A 16,942-nucleotide genomic window follows, 5' to 3' on the forward strand; every position below is an offset into this window, starting at 1 on the left:
AATACTTACTGAGTGCCGGCGCACCCGGCCTTTTGTTGATTTTTTACATCCTGCAGCAGACGTCGTCTTCTGGCCATGCCTGCATGGTAAATCCCCATTGACTTCTTTGGGGTTCCTCTACCTTTATCTCCAAGCTGTACTGTACAGAGACAGCCAGGAGAAGAAAGTCCACCATAGGATATAAAAATCAATGGAGAGAGGCCCTTTGAAACTTGGTAAGTATTCTCTCTGATGCTCCAGGTTGTGGCTGGGCCCCACACCATCCTTTTGATCAATGCAGGGCTATTGGCATTGGCATGTGATTTCCGCATGAAGTTCCGTCGAGAAGAGGGTTCAGAGGACATGTTACAGATGGAGGACATTTTAGGGTTCCCATAGTTTAGCTATAAAAATTTTTCTTATCTTCCAACCGTTTAAAATTGAGAGTGTGAAGACATGTATCCTCGCTTGTACTAAAGTGTGCCTGCTTTTCCTAACTAATTCTTGACCACAATTTGGTGTTATCTCTGCTAGGAGGGACTGGTGGTTGTAGATTTAAATATGACTTTCGCATTTCATTTTTCTGTCATCAGCTTTGCCTGAAAGTTTGCCTCTCATTTTAATTTTTAACATTTACATTTCATATTGTGTTCTTTACATAGACAGTGTTGTACCCATTGCCGCCTTCTAGATTCTGGCCTATTTTCACCTCCTAATCAGGTGTAAAAATCTAAAATATGTTGATTTCAGAAAGCTCCGTGACCTAAATCTGGGAACTTGGTTTCAGATTTGAACATTCAGCTCTCTATTACATAACTGCATTTTTGTGCTTTTGCTAAATGTCAGATGTAGTCCATAGCCAAGGCTAGTTATGTGAAGTGTGGCCCTATCTTTAGGCTACCTGCACATGTGTGGCTGGAAGAAGGCCTGTGTTTGTAGCCAGGGTTGCTTGATACAGAGCAAACACACATCTTATCTTTCAAACTTTAGAGAATGTGATGATTACATCTCTGTATACGTAGAAGTGGTAATACCTACTGAATTATCATCCTTTACCCACCTATACAGGGAATCTCACAAGGCACGTTAATTGTGTGAGAGCTTAAGCCTCCGTTCAGATTAGTGCCATTTGTTATGTGCCTGCTGTTCCGCTACAATGCTCAATGGAAATACCATTGTTCTCTATGGTGCCCGTTCATACCTATGCAGCATGATTATTGGAAAGGTGCAGATGCTTTTTTGGCACTGCAAAGTACATTTTTGGCCCCATAGACTTCAATAAACACACACCTAATAGATGCATGTAACATGCATTTTTGTGCATTTTAGCACATGACAAGCCCCCACTCCCTGAGCAACCTATACTTTATATTAGGGATGCACCAAAACCAATATTTCGGTATAGAGTACGAGTACCGATATTTATGTTTTAATCAGCTTGGAGCCGGCTTCCTAAGCAATCAGGAAGCTGGTCGGCATGTCATTACCTGCCGGCCAGCTTCTTGATTGGCCGGCTCCATGTTGAGTGCCCGGGAAGCTGGCTTCCCCGGCAATCAGCATTAAACCACCTTCCCGGACTATCAGGAAGTCGGGCGGCGTGTCATTACCCACCACCCGCCTTCCTGATTGGCCGGGAAGCTTATTCCATGCTGTTTGGCCAAGTAGCTATTAAAAATGTGAAGTGAAAACTACTGTAGATCAACAGTGAGTGTGGTAATTGCAGCCCATGTAGTCCTCTTATGACAGGCTTCCTTTACTAGAAAATACTCTGTGATTATGTCTGTAAATGCATGTCCTGTACAAAATGACAGTTGCCTTGCTTGTTGTCTTATATTTTCCATATACTTGTATTTGATTTTCGGATGCATTACATAACTTGTTTCGGTAGCTGTCTTCTAAAGGTTAGTTGGCCATTACTCAGATTGTCTGTGTCCTCTCATGGACTGCTAGCAGGCTGGTTTCTGAACACATAATTTCAGAACACATAATCAGCTTATACCAGAAGCTCGCACTTCACAGGCGCCTGTGTTTCTTTGGCCAGGCTGGGATTAACCTGCTTTATCTGCAACATTAATAACCCAAGGCCTCTCTCTGCTCCTTCCTCTAACAGGTGAGGCCCCCCGGCAGAGAAATCCAGCCTCTGGATAGGAAGAACTAAACAGAAGACACGGCTATTGTGGAAGCTGCACCACAGCCAGAGCCACCATGGCTGATGTAGATCCAGACACATTGCTGGAATGGCTGCAGATGGGACAGGGGGACGAGAGGGACATGCAGCTCATTGCCCTGGAGCAACTCTGCATGCTGCTGCTCATGTCTGATAATGTGGATCGTTGCTTTGAAACGTGAGTAGTTTCATTCTTTTTTCTATCTGCTTTAGTTATTTATTTATATATTGCCAAAAATGATTTTATATGCATCTTTCTTGGAAAACAAACGATTATTACATTGTTTAATTTAAACCTAGAAATTCCTAGGACTGCTCTTCACTGTGTATATATGGTTTTATTATTCTGTGTAGTGCTTCATACTTGTGGCACACAGTTTTCTTCACTATTGGAGGGTGGTATTACAGTTGAGGTCCTCTAGTAGCATTCCAGGGCATTCAAATGGTTTTCTACTTGCAGCAAGAAAGCTGCTTCTTTCAGTGGCAGTTGCTCAGTCATCATTTTGTGCTCTGAAGTAGCTTCTGTCCAGAAATACATTGCTGTCACAATTTTTCTCACTTTAAAGGAGAATTATGAGGTGAGTGATTGATTTTCCCTCAGCCTCATAATCTGAGCCGACCTGTGACAATGAAACTGTCACAGGTCGGCTCAGTAGATCGGGAAGTGAGCGAACACACACCGTCGCTCGCTCACTTCTCGATCTATCCCTGCAGGGAGCCGTGACTGCCACTCACGGCTCCCTGCAGGGATTCCCCCCCTCCCCTGTCCGATACTCCAGTGCTGACTGGCGAAACGGACGGGGAGGGGGCGGGCACAGCTGGCTCTGCCTCTGGATAGGCCAGTATTGTCGGGATCCGTCCCGGCTGTGGCGTCTCAGTATACCGCGAGCTGTAGCTCGCGGTATACTGGTCTTTGGGTCACGGGAGAACGCTAGTTTCTATCTTGATTACCACGACTACCACTAAAATATTTTTTTTTTTACTTTTTTTTTGTCAATTTGTGAAGTATATCAAAAGCCAAACCTTTTTATTTTGGACACAGTAAAGAATGGGTTAAAGGAGAAATATGAGGTGAGTGAAAATCACATCCTCATAGTTCGAGCCGACATGTGACAATGAAACCGTCACACATCAGCTCAATAGATCGGGAAGTGAGCGAACAGATACCGTCGCTCGCTCACTTCTCGATCATCTCCCTGCAGAGAGCCGTGACTGTCAGTCACGGCTCCCTGCAGGGATTCCCCCACCCCCCTCTGATCCTCCAGCGCTGACTGGAGGAATGGACAGGGGAGGGGGCGGGTACAGCTGACTCTGCCTCTAGATTGGCAGAGCCAGCTGTCAGCCAGCTGGGTGGATCTCAACAGCATTGTCTGGATCCGTCACGGCTGTGGCGGTCTCAGTATACTGCGAGCTACAGCTCGCGGTATACTGGGCTTTGGGTCACGGGAGAACGCTAGTTTGTGTTCTCCCGTGACCCTTAGGAGAACTATGGGGAAAAGCCCTGACTTCATAGTTCTCCTTTTAAATATAAGAACGGAAAAACCCTATACATGTTAGACAGTGCAGGCTTTTAAGACAGCCATCACAATATTAATGTGAATTCCTGCTATAGATGCTTCTGTGTAGCTTCTGTGTCCTTGTTTGTCCAGAGGCTCATTTTTCATCTGCAGCATTGATTGATTTGGTAACAATTGTGGCTCCTACAGTTAAAGGAAACCTGCGCTTTGCCCTTAATTGGCTGTCGCAAAACTGTGAATATATGCCTTTCTTACATTCCTCTGCTTCCACGTTCGGTGCTCGGAGCCAATAGAAATACTCAGTACTTTCAGGTATTGGGGAGTATTTTAGTTTTTTTACTTTTACTGTCGGAGCCTCTGGGGAAATATCAGGGGTCTAATATTTCCCGTTTGAAATGTAAAAAGAGATTGCGATACAGAGTCCTAAATCTCTTTTTCTGCAGCCTGTTATGAATGAACAGGAAGCCTCTATATTGAGTGTTCCTGTCCATTCATAAACTGTGGATATAGCATGAGTCGACCATGTCCACAATCATGAATGAACACGAAGTGAATGTAGATCACTTCCCATTCATTCATAATTGGGGACACCATAAGCTTATTATGTCCTCCGTTATTTACAAACACTCAGCGATCAGCGGATTGTTGACTGTTTGTAACCGCTCTCCATCCTGACTCGCCTGTCACAGGTGGCTGAGCAGACAGTGTGGGGAGGAGAGCTAGGCGTCCTGTGCCACCGCTGACGGCGCTCTCCTTCCCCGCACCACTTGCTCGGCCTCCTGTGGTGGCGCTCTCCGCTCAGCCTCCTTAAAAAATGTCTCTCCTCCCCACTCGGCACTGATTTGTGTCAGGGGGGACATAGAGCAGGGCCCAGGAGGGAGAAGAGAAACTAGAGATTCACTGCATTTTTGGCCAAAAAAAATTGTATTTTCTGCATTTTGCTCAAAGTACCATTTCTAGTCCGAAATGTTTTTTGGCGGCCAACATTTTCCCTAAATTTTATATTGCCACTTTTTGATTGTGGCTTGACATTTAACACAATTCTTATACTAACTGCCACTTACTGTGCTGTGAATGAACCTCCAGGTAGGTAAGATGCTTCAACATGAAGCCAGCTTCCTGATTGTCAGAATTGACTAATTGCTTTTGCTTTTTGAGTCTTGTTAAGCGAGGTTGCATATAATGGGCCAATAGGTAAGGCTCAAGACACTGAAGGAGGTGGATGGAAATATGGTGGGCAATATTTGCACATCCAGGCACTGCAATTTCCAAAACTCTTTTTAGGAATTTTGGGTTCAATTAAAAAACTGATCAGTGATGGGAAGATAATCTTGTCTTCTACCTCTTGCTTTCCCGAACGGGGTTTAAGAGTTCCTGAACTCACTGGAAGCTAGAGATAGGATGGGGGATACAGTGTAGAAATGATCAGGTGACTTTCCACGCAGACAGGTCACATCTACAGTACACACAAATGTTGGCCACTACAATCAAATCTCGTGTCAGCAGCTGCATAGCAAGATCTCAAAAGCTGTTAAGCAGGTAGCTCTGAACCACAGAAAGCTCTCTATTGTCTGCTGAGCTGTCAAGTGTACAGGAGCGGGGACTGACAGTGAGTGGGTTCTTTTCGACAGGATGCCAAGGGGGCATGCACAAACATTGGATTACCTGGTCCGGTCAGGAAATTAATTTTTCTGTGGCTACCCTTTCACTAGACAAAAACATTTTGTTGCTTCTCAGGCTCACGTAATATCTCTTGTTCTAAAGATTTCCATTAGTAGTAACTATCTTGTATGCAAAAAAAGATATTTGATGATGAAATATGTCTGCAGCAGTGCCGCATGTAGAATGTCATGCTTGCAGATACAGGGAGTGTGTATGCATGCGGTGTAGAAGATTTATTTGGAGGTGACATACAGCCTCTTTACATTTTCTGTTGTGTACTGTATAGTCTAGCTGCTCTCTTGCATACTCTGCATGCCTGCTGTGCATATTAGAAGCTATGAAAGCAGACATATACATGTGCTGAATATTTTCCATTAAGTTTCCCGAAGAGTAGATGTAAGCAAAGCTTGCTGTGTCTGGATTTGTGGGAAGACAGTACAGACTCTTACTGTAGGGAAATGAAAGGTATAGATTATTTTCCAGCAGACATTTTTTTTATTGCAGCCATCCAAGGTAGTGTGGCTTATCTATAGGACTGAATGGGGCCACAGAACAGGATAGGAGGTTTTCTCTGCAAAGGCCGTGCCGCTCCTGACAGGCCTGCACAGCAAAGATTGCAGGGATGGGGAGGAAGGTGTTTTACCAGGTGGACTGCACTGGTAAAATGCACCGGATGGAACAGTAAACATTTCCCAGCCCTCTGGCTATTAGGTGCACAGCTCCATCTACTTCCTCTGTAAGACCAAGCTGCCTCTTTCTCTGCTGAACTGGTCCCTCAGCCTCCAGGCCTGACTTCTGGTATGCTTACACACAGACTGCAGCTTGTTTAACTCAGACATGCAAGTCTCTTCAAACAGACTCTGTCTCTTAACTGTCTCCAGCCCCTGCACGCAGACATCTGTATGCTTCTCCTCCTTTTCTGTTTTGCCCACACAGGCCTGGATGCACGCTCCCCAAATGTCAGCAGTAAAGCTGCCCTTGCAGCGTACAGGAAATTCTCTTTTGTGGGTCAGACCCACCTGTCTCCATCCAGTTTCCTCCCTTGGGATGTCTGTTCTGATATTTAATGTCCCATTCACTGTGGAATCGGGTTTGCTCCCTGGGCGTGGGGGGTACAGTAGGGTCCCCTTTTTTGTCTTTATATAGTGTATATTGAGTGTACACTCCAGAGACAGTTAAGAGCCCGATTGCTCATTGAAACCTTGATATTGTTTCTTTTGGTCATCCGGCTCTGGCATATGCAGCAGTGTCCAGCAATAAACACTGTCGGAAGGGGAAATGCTGGAATTAGATATTTCGTATGGAGGAACAGAGATGAATTTGCTTGTTCACAAAATTAGAAGGTGACTAAGCTACTTAATGATTCAGAGTCTTCTATTGGAACAAAATACTGTCACACATAAGCTGATTCACAGGCAATAGGTTACGCTTGTATGGTTTAGACCCTTATTCACACACAACGCAAGAGCAAAATTGTATATTGCGTATATACGCGTACAGGCACGTGTATATATATGAGTGTATATGCATGCACTATTTCCAATCCCATAATGCATCATTCTTAATAGAAATGTTAATGAGCTGTACGTGCGTATATATGCGCAGAAATCGGCCGCCCGTACGCATCTCGGCTCCATTCTGTTTTTGCCCGTTTTTACGCTACGCAAATATACGACTCCATATGCAGCTATGTGTATGGAGCCATTTATTTGCATATGGTACTATACGCGCGGCAGTGTGAATGAGGCCTTTCTGTACAGGTAAAGAAAAATAAATGAATTCTGTGCTATGATTGTAAAGGTACTTGTACAAGTGACATGACAGTTGCATAATACTAATTTGGTTCAGTTCTATTAACCCTTTCGCTGCCAAGCCCTCCGGAACATTTTTCAAATCAGCTGGCCAAGCCATTTTTGAATTTTCTGCAATGTCACTTTAATTTAGTCTAGTTTGGCGTTTTTTTTCCCTTGTATCCCTTTTTATCCCAATTGTGATGAACATAGATAAATGCATTGTCATGGTGTACAACGTATGCACAATTTGTGTGACTTGCTGAGCATGGCTGTGTAAGTGTTGTATGTGAAGGACAGTGGTGAATGAACAGTGTGTGGGTGGGTGTGTTGGCTGCAAGAATAATTGTTGTCTGTGGATTGCAAATTCAAATAGTGATACCTCAGTTTGAGCTTTGCTACACCGAGTACTCAGTATGTGTTAGACTCTTATACCTAAAACTGATATTTGTTAGATGCTAATCAGTTAAAACTAAAGTGTAGGCAGATCTAATGTACCTCCGACGTGTGACCTAGTTATGTTTTAATTATAAAACATCCTTAAATTCATATTTTGATCAGTACTCGTACTTTCTTTATATTGGCCTTGTGTGGTTCCATGCCAAAAATAGGATACAAACTGGGAGAGAGCACTGTAAACCAGTTAGACTTTACTACCTTGCACAATACATTGGGAGCAGGCTGATTGGAGGGGAGATCATAGGATCAATCCCAATCAGTTTGTTTCTCCTTGACCAGCCAAAATCATTTTTTAACTACAGTAGAAAAAAGTGAGTTGGGATCCTGAAGGTAATTGCTGACAGGGATGTCTAGAGGAGAAAGCTAGCTGAGCAGAACACATAAGATACGATGTGTTACTTGCATATGTGAGCTGTGAATTTGAGCTGTTTTCTTTCACTTCCACTTTTTAAAACCACCAGACAATTTGTCTCACAGAGTTTCTGTTGGTGAGACCTCATGTCTGAGTTGTGGTGTCTGTACACCTGCTGTGACTATAATAAGGGTTCCCGCTCCCTATTTAGATATTTTTATTTTATTGGGTAATACCGTGGGAGATGCTGGCACATGTAACGGTGGGCAGAAACACCCAAGACTCTGGGGGTAGAATGAAAAAGAGGCAGCAAATTATTTAATTATTAGTTAAGAAAACATTTGACAGATGCCCAGGCTGGCACCTATAACTCACAGCAGGGCTAGGCAAACTCCGGCCTTCCATCTGTGGTGAAAGTACAAATCCCATCAAGCATCTGACTCTGGGAGTAGTGGCTGTCAGAATCTTGCACTGCTTTATGGGATTTCTAGTTGTACCACAGCTGGAGGGGTTGAGTTTGCCTACTGATGACTTAAGGAGAACTATGAGGTGAGTGCTTTTCACTCACCTCATAGTTCTAGCCGACCTGTGACAATGAGACTGTCACAGGTCGACTCAGTAGATCGGGAGGTGAGCGAACACATACCGGCGTTCGCTCACTTCTCAATCCTGTCACGGCTCTCTGTACTTTTGGCTAAATGCCGAAAGTGGCATTTTCCTGCCGATACATTGGCGCATCCCTGCTTTCTCTCCTCCCCGCTGGGTGCTGCTCTGTGTCCCAGCGGGGAGGAGAGAAAGTGACAGCCGGCCGAGCGCTGCCGGAGGAGAGCGCTGTGAGCGTCCGGTGTCTCTCCTCCCACACCGCTCGGCCTCCTATCGCAGAGCAGTGTGGAGCGGAGACAGCCCGCGCTGTCACAGGAGGCTGAGCTCTCCTCCCGCACCGCTCGCTCAGCCTCCTGTGACAGCGTGTCAGAGAGGAGAGCCAGGTACAAACACTCAGTGATCGCTGAGTGTTTGTAGATAATTGAGGACATGGTATGTGTACTATATCCTCAATTATGAATGGATGGGAAGTGATCTACATCACCTCCTGTTCATTAATGATTGTGGTTATAGTAAACATCCAATGTTCTGAAGTTATGAATGAACAGGAACACTCAGTATAGAGGATTCCTGTTCATTTATAATAGGGGCTGCAGAAAAAGAGATTGAGGACTCTTGTGTCCTCCAATCTCTTTTTCCATTTTAAAAGGGAAATATCAGGGGTCTGTTTCGCACGCACAGTCTATATGTCCCTGTTAAGGAGATTTACCCGCTCACCAGTGTCATCGGGAATGAAAGTGAAGGTAACCAATGGAGCAGAAATAGGGGGAACATCTTCCCATGGGTTCACTTTTACCTGTGACAACTGTATAAGTGGGATTATTATTGATATTGGATATATATCCTCTCGCTTCCTCTTGAGCTTACAGGACAGGAAGTGATGGCAAAGTTCACTAGATACAAAAAAAAAAAGACGGAGCTTTTCCGTCCAAATTGGAGACAAAAAATTGGACCGGAACGTTTACAATCAAACGGTAACAAACTTCAGAAAATGTGATGGGGTGGTGGTTAATATGGTGTCTTAGCATGCCATCCATTCCAAAATTTGAAATGGGGAACTTAGCGTTTAGAAAAATTGTCCTTGTTTGTGATTGATGAAAGATGTGAAATACATATATTGTCAAGCTGGAGTAGCTATATAAAGCTGATGCCATTTTGGAGATACATGACTAATTCTTTGCTGTCCGCATTGGCACTTTGCCTTCCTCCCCATACGTCAGGCTGTGGTTTCCTTTTTGTCACCACTCCAGGTGTGTACTGCCTATAGAGGTGACAGCCCAGTTATCTCAGACTGTTTATTGGCATTGCGTAAATGTAGGCTTGTATTGTATGTAATAAGGAAGTGCTGATGGCCATTTTACACCTAGTTCTCTATCCAAAATCAAGAACACATGTTAATGTTCAGCTAAAACAATGCATAAGGCAACTGAATGTAATTGTCAGAGGCTGTGGCTGTGCTGTCTGCCAGGCTTTGTAAGCTGCAGATAGAAAAATGCGGATAATCTCTCTCGGGAATGAGTTCTGGATTGTATGGACATTTTTTTTTAGACCCCCCTACTATCAGTATTGCTGGATATGTGAAGTGTGTGAGAAGATGATGTTTAAAGGCCAGCCTTTTTGGACAAAATATACAACAATGCCCAAATTAAATCAACTACAATACTTCACGAAAGTCCTTATTGTATCAAAAACTTAAAAAAAAGTCCTTGTTGCATCAATGTCCACATAAAAGAAGTGTTCTTCTGTAATAATTCAACACCAAGCTTAAACTCTGTGCAGTGATAAATGTGAATATACACCCATATGATATTGAGTAGGTCCCCGTTTTTCCTGCCAAAACAGCCCTGACCTGTTGAGGTATGGGCTCTACTAGACTTCTGAAGGTATGCTGTGGTATCTGGCACCAAGCCAGATCCAGTCTTATAAGTTGCAAGGTGGAGCCTCTATGGATCACACTTGTTTTTTCAGCACATCACACAGATGCTTGATTGTATGGAGAATCTGGAGGCCGAAGTCAACACCTTGAACACGTTGTGTTCTTAAAGCCTAATTTTTACAGTTTGGCGGGGCACGTTATCCTGCTGAAAGAGGCCACTGCCATCAGGGAGTACAGTTGGCCTTTGTTCTGTGTTCCTCCTCCCAGCACACGCACATTGGCCTTTCCTCTGTAGCCCTCCTCCAGCACACACACATTGGCTTTTGTTCTGTATTCCTCCTCCAGCACACACACATTGGCCTTTCCGCTTTAGCCCTCCTCCAGCACACACACATTGGCCTTTCCTCTTTAGCCCTCCTCCAGCACACACTCATTGGCCTTTCCTCTTTAGCCCTCCTCCAGCACATACATTGGCGTTTCCTCTGTATTCCTACTCCAGCACACACATTGGCCTTTCCTTTGTAGCCCTCTTTCAGCACACACACATTGGCCTTTCCTCTGTATTCCTCCTCCAGCACACACACATTGGCCTTTCCTCTGTATTCCTCCTCCAGCACACACACATTGGCCTTTCCTCTGCAGCCCTCTTTCAGCACACATTGGCCTTTTCTCTTTAGAACTCCTCCATCACACACACATTGGCCTTTCCTCTGCCGCCCTCTTTTAGCACACACACATTGGCCTTTCCTCTGTATTCCTCCTCCAGCACACACACATTGGCCTTTCCTCTGCAGCCCTCTTTCAGCACACATTGGCCTTTTCTCTTTAGCCCTCCTCCAGCACACACATATTGGCCTTTCCTCTGCAGCCCTCTTTTAGCACACACGCATTGGTCTTTCCTCTGTATTCCTCCTCCAGCACACACACATTGGCCTTTCCTCTGCAGCCCTCTTTCAGCACACATTGGCCTTTCCTGTGCAGCCCTCTTTTAGCACACACGCATTGGCCTTTCCTCTGTATTCCTCCTCCATCACACACACATTGGCCTTTCCTCTGCAGCCCTCTTTCAGCACACATTGGCCTTTTCTCTGTAGCCCTCCTCCAGCACACACACATTGACCTTTCCTCTGTATTCCTCTTTCAGCACTCTCCAAAGTTGCTCCTTAGTCTGCAGTTCCAATGACACTGATTTTGACCTCCTTTCTCCTTGTAATACCCGCTACGTGAAGAGCTCGGCTCCAATGCTGCTTGTTGTTTAATTATTCCGTTTTGTAAATCTGTGCCAAATGCATTTCCGGGCACATTTCCTCACCCCTGTCATTCACCTGTATGGCTATGCTCAAATTTTTAAGGATTTTGATACTAATTATGGAATGATCAGTAACCACTATTTCAGTCAAAAGATTAACTTTTACTACTGTCATATCCTCCATGCTTTTCTGCTGCACATAATGTCTGCTGTCCTAGTCGCAAACTTTGATAGAACAGCGGCCTTGTCTAATAATTTAATCAGAGAAATAGATTATAAAAGGCAACATTACAGTGTAATGTTCCCCATTATAATCCACTTTTCTAATAGCTAGACAAAAGCAGAACACAAAAGTGTTGGTTTCAGTTGCACTTTAATATCTAATATTTAGCTGATTTTTTTAGAAATAGCAGCAGTTGTAGCTAATTCTGCAGAAGTAGATTTTGCTGATGTGTAGTGTGTATTTATTCACGATGTGGTATTGTTTCATCTAAATATAAGGGATCTCCTGTCATACGATTAGGAGGTCATAGGTTGGTTGAATTAGACCTACTTAGACTCCGTAGTTTGAAATTGGTTGCTGAAATATTTTTTGCTTACTCTGTTGTGTAGGTGTCCTCCTCGTACTTTCCTTCCAGCACTGTGCAAGATCTTTTTGGATGAAAGTGCCCCTGACAATGTGCTTGAAGTCACCGCCCGTGCAATCACATATTACCTGGATGTGTCAGCTGAATGTACCAGGCGTATTGTGGGAGTGGAAGGTGCCATCAAAGCGCTCTGCAATCGGCTTGTTGTGGTAGAACTCAATAACCGGACCAGTCGGGATCTGGCTGAGCAGTGTGTGAAGGTCAGTATGATATATGTAACTCCTCTGGTAAGTAATAAAACTGCATGTCCCTTCCATGTTGCCATGCTGACTTCAGGCTGCACTCCGATCCCAATGCTATTGGATCATCTTACCTTTCTTTGGCACATTGCAGTCATAATTAGTGGCAGAGGCATTTTAAATGATGTCAGTACAGAATGTTTTTTCACATGCCAAGTAAGGTGATTATAGAATCCAAATCTCTCTTAGTTGTTCAGGCCTCTGATCAAATGGCTTAGTGTTCCTGAAGAGGACTTCTATGAATGCTTCATTTTACTTTGAGAGCAGCACTACATAAATGCATATGTTCTTCTACAAAGTGCAGCAAGGGTTTGCGTTTGACCTGCTTTGCCTGCAGCGTGAATAAATCTCTGTAGGTCTTCTGTGTCCAATAAAAAGCACAAAGCAGGTAAAGCCCAACTTCAGATAGGTCATTCATACCTCAAAATTAACCCCTTCGTGACGGGAGACGTACAGTGTACGTCCTGTCACTTTGTGCAGAAAAAAAAAAGTTTTTTTTTTTTTTACAAATTGTAAAAAAATAAAAATAAAGTGTAAAACAAAATTAGGAAAATATAAATTATATATAAATAAATGTAAATCTGGAGATTAAAGTGCGCTTCAGATCCTCGTCAGATGCATTATAACAAAGCCTGTCAAAAGCCCTTAGACCTATCGGCAAAGTGCCAACAGTTACGGGCACACATTTCCATTCATATAAGTAGTACAGCGATTATTCTACATGCTGTAACCAGGAGCAACGGCGTAAATTGCAGCATCAGCTAGCCCTATGATCTGTCCATGGCTAGAGGAGTAAAGAAAGATGTCCCCAAGTGCAAAGTAGCCAATCTGTATACAGTAGTTGCCCGAGGTTCATTAATAGATGTAAGAGGTGTGGAAAAGACAGGCGGACCATCGGAAAATCCTTTGCAGGGAACCGTTTTATTATCTTGCATGCTTCTTTGTTATTTGTACCTCTATCAATTTTTTTTTTGTATATAGCCTACTACAATGTTACAGCTATAAAGAAATCAACTCTGAATTTTCTATCTTGGCTTCTGGCACCTCATGACGAGGGAGCATGGAGCTGGCTTCCCGGCCAATCATGAAGCCAGCCGTCGCGTCATTACACGGCGCCCGGCTTCCTGATTGGCCAGAAAGCCGGCTTTTTTACTGAACTTTTGATAATGCTTTTTCACTGAAGGTTGATAAACAGCTATGGTATTAAATTTGGATATTTCTGCAGACTAATATTACTTTTTTTCCTTCTTTTTATTAAGGTGCTGGAGTTGATCTGTACACGTGAATCAGGAGCTGTGTTTGAAGCAGGAGGTCTGAATTGTGTCCTCACTTTCATCCGCGACAGTGGTCATCTAGTTCACAAGGATACTCTACACTCTGCTATGGCAGTGGTGTCCCGGCTATGTGGAAAGATGGAGCCGCAGGATGCTTCTTTGGAAACTTGCGTTGAATCCCTGTCCAGCTTGTTGAAGCATGAGGACCACCAGGTGAAGAAACCAGTTCTATTCAGATTGGTGTGATGTGATTATAGAATCTCTTTGTTTTAAGGTTGGCAGAGATTATAACAGTTTCTGTAATGATGTTTCTTTTTCCTTTAGGTTTCAGATGGAGCCCTGCGTTGTTTTGCATCATTGGCTGACCGGTTTACACGACGAGGTGTGGACCCTGCGCCACTAGCACAACATGGACTTACCGAAGAACTGTTATCTCGTATGGCAGCAGCAGGAGGGACAGTTTCTGGTCCTTCTTCAGCTTGCAAACCAGGGCGTGGCACCAGTGTTGGTCCTTCAACTTCAGGAGACTCAAAAATTAGCAACCAGGTCTCCACGATTGTCAGTCTCCTTTCTACGCTGTGCCGTGGATCCCCTGTAGTAACACATGTATGTTGCTGTACAAATTTTGTACATCTTCAGTTCTGCCCAAGTGCTTTTATATCTGTTTTACATATGCTAACATACATGCTAATTGTTTCTAACAGGATTTGCTTCGGGCAGAGTTATTGGACTCTATGGAGAGCGCTCTGCAGGGAGATGAGAGGTGTGTGCTGGACACAATGCGTCTCGTAGACTTGTTGTTGGTGCTTCTGTTTGAAGGTCGTAAAGCTTTACCTAAATCAGCTGCTGGCTCTACTGGCCGTATCCCAGGGCTAAGAAGACTAGACAGCTCAGGAGAGAGATCCCACCGCCAACTTATCGACTGCATACGTAGTAAGGATACAGATGCCCTAATAGATGCCATTGACACTGGAGGTAATCATTTAAATACTTGATTATTAGTGGCAGCAATGTATGTGATGTTAATAAGGTGATGAGTAGGGATGAACCGGTACTAATACAGGTATTTTGGTATCGAGTAAGAGTACCGATATTTTTTTTCGGTACTCGCCGATACCAAATACCGGAAGTTCCATTTAGGAAGCCAGACGGCGTGTAATGACTCGTCTCCCGGCTTCCCGATTAGCAGGGAAGCCGCCCCCATGCTTCTCGTAACTAGGTGACGAGAAAGCATGGAACCGGCTTTCTGGCTAATCAGAAAGCTGTGTAATGACGTAACGCCTGGCTTCCTGATGGGCCGGGAAGCCAGCTCCATGCTCCCTCGACTCGAGGGTGCATAGAACCGGCTTCCCGGCCAATCAGGAAGCCAGGCAGCGTGTGTAGTGACGTGCTGCCCGGCTTCCTGATATCGGAAGTATTGGGCTAGGCATCTGAGCATGAGTACTCGCCCAAATTCTCGGAATCGGCACCGATACTAGTTTCGGTATCGGTGCAACCCTAGTGATTATGCATTCCGAATCTCTGTTGATCAGACCACAAAATGTAAAGTGTACTGCATGCATATAATTTTTTTTTATCTTAGGAAATTGGTTAACTGCGTCTAAATAAAATTGCCCTATTTTATTCAGAACTCTGGAAGTTATCTGGGAAAGTATTTCTGGGCCCCTAATGAATTATGAAAGAGTTCCTGTTGGGGTTGATGATCACAGTTGTGTAATAAATAAGAATTTTGTATTGGAAGAAATATAGGGCAGTTCCTTTTCAAAACCAAAAGTGGACGGCAGATGGGAAAAACTATCATTGTTCTGGGTCATTTTTATGTTCTTGATATTTAAAATATTTTTACAAGTAGGTTGGAGGGATTAGTCACTTGTCTGACTCCATTTTGTTGTGCGAGTAATTTCTGCTTGAGATTTTGAGGTTTGCAAGTGTTTTTATTTTATTTAAACGCTTGAGGATATGCTAGAAAACATGATGAGGAGGCTAGAGCTCAAAATTAAAATGCAAAAATTCAACTGACTGCAATCATAGAGTCCCATACTAAATTTCTGAACATTTGGAGGCCAGGGATTGCTTTGCTGGCCCCCAGTGCTTTGATTATTCACTGTTGTCTTACTAATTTATTGATTCCACGCTCTGAGTGGAATCACCCCGACCTATTTTTTCTGATTCTACTTGAAGTCCCCCACACACACTTTTTCTCTGGGCGTATTTATTTCTGTTTAGGTCTATTGATTACCCGGTTAAACTAATACACATTCTGTGAAAATAAATCCTATCTAAAGCCAGAACTTTTTTTTTTTCAGTTTTGGGTAGAGTAGGGAAGGGTTAAAACCTAGTCAGGCTTCTATAGCCATCTATGTCTCTGTTGGGCAGGCTAGCTCTCTAGTTGTCCCATTGACCACTTTTGCCAAAAGTTGTTCCTGTGACAACTGTCTGAGGGTATGTCCCTCACATTGAAGAGATTTTCTCTCACTTCCAGTTGGGTCCTCAACACGGATGGAAAAAAAGACAGTTTTTTTTAAAAAAGAGAACTATATGTCCTCCCGTGACCCTATAGCTCTCTTAAGGGTCACGGGAGGACATATACTAACCTCCTCCCGTGACCAAAGGTCAGTATATCGCAAGCTACAGCTTGGAGTATACTGAGACCGCTACAGCTGTGACGGATCCAGACAATGCTGTCGAAAAATCCAGACAAAGCTGGCTGACAGCTGGCTCTGCCAATCTAGAGGCAGAGTCAGCTATCCCCACCCCCTCCCCTGTCCATTCCTCCAGTCAGCGCTGGAGGATCAGAGCGGGGTGGGGGAATCCCTGCAGGGAGCCGTGACTGACAGTCACGGCTCTCTGCAGGGAGATGATCGAGAAGTGAGCGAGCGACGGTATCTGTTCGCTCACTTCCCGATCTATTGAGCTGATGTGTGACGGTTTCATTGTCACATGTCGGCTCGAACTATGAGGATGTGATTTTCACTCTCCTTATTACTGTGTCCAAAATAAAAAGGTTTGTCTTTTGATACACTTCACAAATTGACAAAAAAAAAGTTAAAAAAAATATTTTAGTGGTAGTCGTGGTAATCAAGATAGAAAATGTATTGAGGAAACCTTCTCATTGCACCCTTTCTAGC

The 16,942-nt window shown here is 43.9% G+C and overlaps 1 protein-coding gene across 4 annotated transcripts in view; it reads left to right on the top strand.

Annotated features, from left to right (window-relative positions):
• Positions 1–16,942, top strand: part of HECTD1 (HECT domain E3 ubiquitin protein ligase 1) — a 71,189-nt gene that overhangs the window by 12,698 nt on the left and 41,549 nt on the right. For all 4 annotated transcript variants that reach the window (XM_018554161.1, XM_018554164.1, XM_018554162.1 and 1 more), the window contains exons 2-6: positions 2,090–2,324; positions 12,267–12,501; positions 13,800–14,027; positions 14,139–14,420; positions 14,519–14,789. In XM_018554161.1, coding sequence (XP_018409663.1) covers positions 2,185–2,324; positions 12,267–12,501; positions 13,800–14,027; positions 14,139–14,420; positions 14,519–14,789 — 1,156 coding nt within the window. In that variant the 5' untranslated portion in view covers positions 2,090–2,184. The remainder of the gene's footprint in view (positions 1–2,089; positions 2,325–12,266; positions 12,502–13,799; positions 14,028–14,138; positions 14,421–14,518; positions 14,790–16,942) is intronic.

Source organism: Nanorana parkeri, unplaced genomic scaffold (genome assembly GCF_000935625.1).
Source record: "Nanorana parkeri isolate BGI_ZX_2015 unplaced genomic scaffold, ASM93562v1 scaffold144, whole genome shotgun sequence".
Taxonomy (NCBI): Eukaryota; Metazoa; Chordata; class Amphibia; order Anura; family Dicroglossidae; genus Nanorana; species Nanorana parkeri.